The sequence below is a fragment of the Engystomops pustulosus genome, chromosome 4 (genome assembly GCF_040894005.1).
Source record: "Engystomops pustulosus chromosome 4, aEngPut4.maternal, whole genome shotgun sequence".
Classification (NCBI taxonomy): domain Eukaryota; kingdom Metazoa; phylum Chordata; class Amphibia; order Anura; family Leptodactylidae; genus Engystomops; species Engystomops pustulosus.
Genome location: NC_092414.1, coordinates 222197719 through 222200453, shown reverse-complemented (window position 1 = coordinate 222200453; position 2735 = coordinate 222197719). Strand labels below are relative to the sequence as shown.

The 2735-nt window shown below is 41.5% G+C and overlaps 1 protein-coding gene across 1 annotated transcript; it reads left to right on the top strand.

Moving 5' to 3' along the window:
• Positions 1-1176: 1176 nt before the first annotated feature.
• LOC140128723 (olfactory receptor 10A7-like) lies at positions 1177-2109 on the top strand. The gene has a single exon (XM_072150421.1). It carries the CDS (start codon positions 1177-1179, stop codon positions 2107-2109), a length of 933 nt encoding a protein of 310 aa, XP_072006522.1.
• Positions 2110-2735: the final 626 nt, after the last annotated feature.

Here is a 2735-nt window from a genome sequence, read left to right as displayed (position 1 = left end):
AAGTCGCATTTCGGACATTTGGGCGCCATTTCCCGCCTCGGAGGTCACCGACGGCCGTAACCGTTTTTATATTTTGATAGATCGGGCATTTTGGGACGCGGCGATACCTAATATGTCTGTGATTTTTACTGTTTGTTATGTTTTATATCCGTTCTAGGGAAAGGGGGGTGATTTGAACTTTTAATATTTTATTAATTTTTTTTATTTTTTAAACTTTTTTTTTCTTTTTTTTTTCACTATTTTTTAGACCATCTAGGGTACATTAACCCTAGATGGTCAGATCGCTCCTACCATATACTGCAATACTACAGTATTGCAATATATGGCGTTTTTGCAGGTCATACATTACAATGAGCCACTGGCTCATTGTAACGAATCTGCAGCTGCCAGATAGCCTCGTGTCAAAAGAAGACACGAGGCTACCATGGCAACCAATCGCCGCCCCCCAATGACGTTCGGGGGCGTGGCGATCGAAAAAAAGATGGCGGCGCCCGCGCGCCGCCGTCTTTTAAACGCCGCCCGCGACTTTGCGGGCGGCGTTTAGAGGGTTAATAGCCGCGATCGGTGCAAGCACCGACCGCGGTTATTAGCGGTGGGGGTTTTGTGCAAAATGCAAAAACCCCCACCTCTGTATGAAGAGGACTCAGCCCGTGAGCCCTCTTCATACATCCCTTATACCTCTGCGCCGTAGAGCTACGGCGCAGAGCGTTAAGGGGTTAATCTTGTTCAGTTCTTGACTAACTGTCTAAAATACATTTTGAAGTTTTGTATTTATTTTAAGAACCTCTATAGTGTTCCAGTTTTACAATGAATTTTACTTTATTTTTTTATTTTTTATAATGAAATGTTTTTTTTCAGATTTCTGCTTGATGTCACCCAATGGGAAGCTTTATTGTCTTCTTACAGTCCATAAAAAACAATCAGTCCATGGTGAGATGTTGCGCAATTATCAGACTAGAGCATTCATGGTACAGAATGTGAGTCTTTGTGGTCCTAGCTATCCAGAACTTTCATCTCCAGGACAATAAGAAGTCTGGAGTGTGAGTGCTATGAGGAGTGTCCTACGTGAACTATAACATTGTGCTCCATATATGAAGATGTAAGTAGAACCCTCTAGCAATTGTTACACGGAGTCATTATCTAGATCTTAATATCTTCTTCTGCCTCTTCTCTCTCATGGAGGAGAAAAATCTGACTTCAGTCACTGAGTTTCTCCTTTCAGGATTTCAACTCAGTCAACATTTAAAGATTTTACTATATTTTATATTCTTTTTTGTGTTTATTGGAACAATATGTGGGAATCTCCTGATCATCGTCCTGGTGTCCACCAGTAGGAGCCTCCACACTCCCATGTACTTCTTCATCGCACAACTGTCCATCAGTGACATCTTGTTATCATCAAACATTGTCCCCAAAATGCTTCATGTCCTACTTCATAACGAGGCAACAATCACATTTTCTGAATGTTTTACCCAGTTGTATTTTTTCAGCACTTCGGAAACCCAAGAATGTCTTCTCCTGGCTGTGATGTCTTATGATAGATATGTGGCCATCTGTAACCCCCTCCACTATAATTCCACCATGACCATTTCATGCTGTGGAAGATTCTCCATGATGTGTTGGTTGTTGGGTATTTCAGTTTCTCTCATCGACACCATAACACCTTCAAGACTAATATTTTGTGGACCAAACATCATTGACCATTTTTTCTGTGACATTGTCCCCATTCTTAATCTCGCCTGCTCCGATACCTTCATAGTTCAGATAGAAATTACTTTATTAAGTTTTCCATTAATTATTTCTCCGACCATCATAATCATAGTATCGTATATTAATATTATTGTTACTGTATTGAAGATTTCTTCCAGTACCGGGCGGCAGAAGGCCTTCTCCACCTGCAGCTCCCACCTCATTGTGGTCTCCATATTCTACTGGACTCTGTTTAGTGTTTATGTGTTTCCAAAAAGAGGACAAGCCTCGGACACCAGTAAGATCCTGTCCCTGCTCTATACTGTGCTTACTCCATTGATGAACCCCATTATATACAGTCTGAGGAATAAGGACATCTGGAACTCCATACAAAAGAATATTAACAGGCTCATAATGTGATTCATAAGGATGTGCTGAAGATCAGATTGTGGTGACTAGTGAAATGGGACTCCACAGGTCTCTAGATGTAATAGAAATATAATCGCAATATCCCCCTACCAGTTTTTATTTTATACTTAAACCTCTTCACAATCCGCACCCTACATGTACGGCCCAGAGCTGCTACCACTGTATGAAGAGGGCTCACGGGTTGAGGACTCATCATATAAATGTAGGGTTTGCTACATATTGCTAATTAACCCTTTGACTTCCGTCCCTTTGATGGCAGCGTGTTGAAGCTGCCAATTTTGTTTTGATCTTTGCTGCTCAAGATATTTGGGAGCCGCATTCAGTTGCCATGACAGCCTCGGGTCTTACATAGGCATCAGAATCGAGGGTTAAAGTACCCTAAAGGGTCTAAAAAATAGTTTAAAGGAAACCTACCACTTGAAGTGGCAGGTTTCAGATGGAAATACCGAGCACCAGCTCAGGGTGAGCTCAGGGTGAGCTGGTGCCGGAGCTTATTTTTGTTAGTGTTTTAAACCGCTGTATCGCGGTTTAAAACACTTTTTAAACTTTATAGCTGGCGCAGGCTATAAAGTACCTCCCTGCTATAAAGTTTAAAAAGTGTTTTAAACCGCGATACA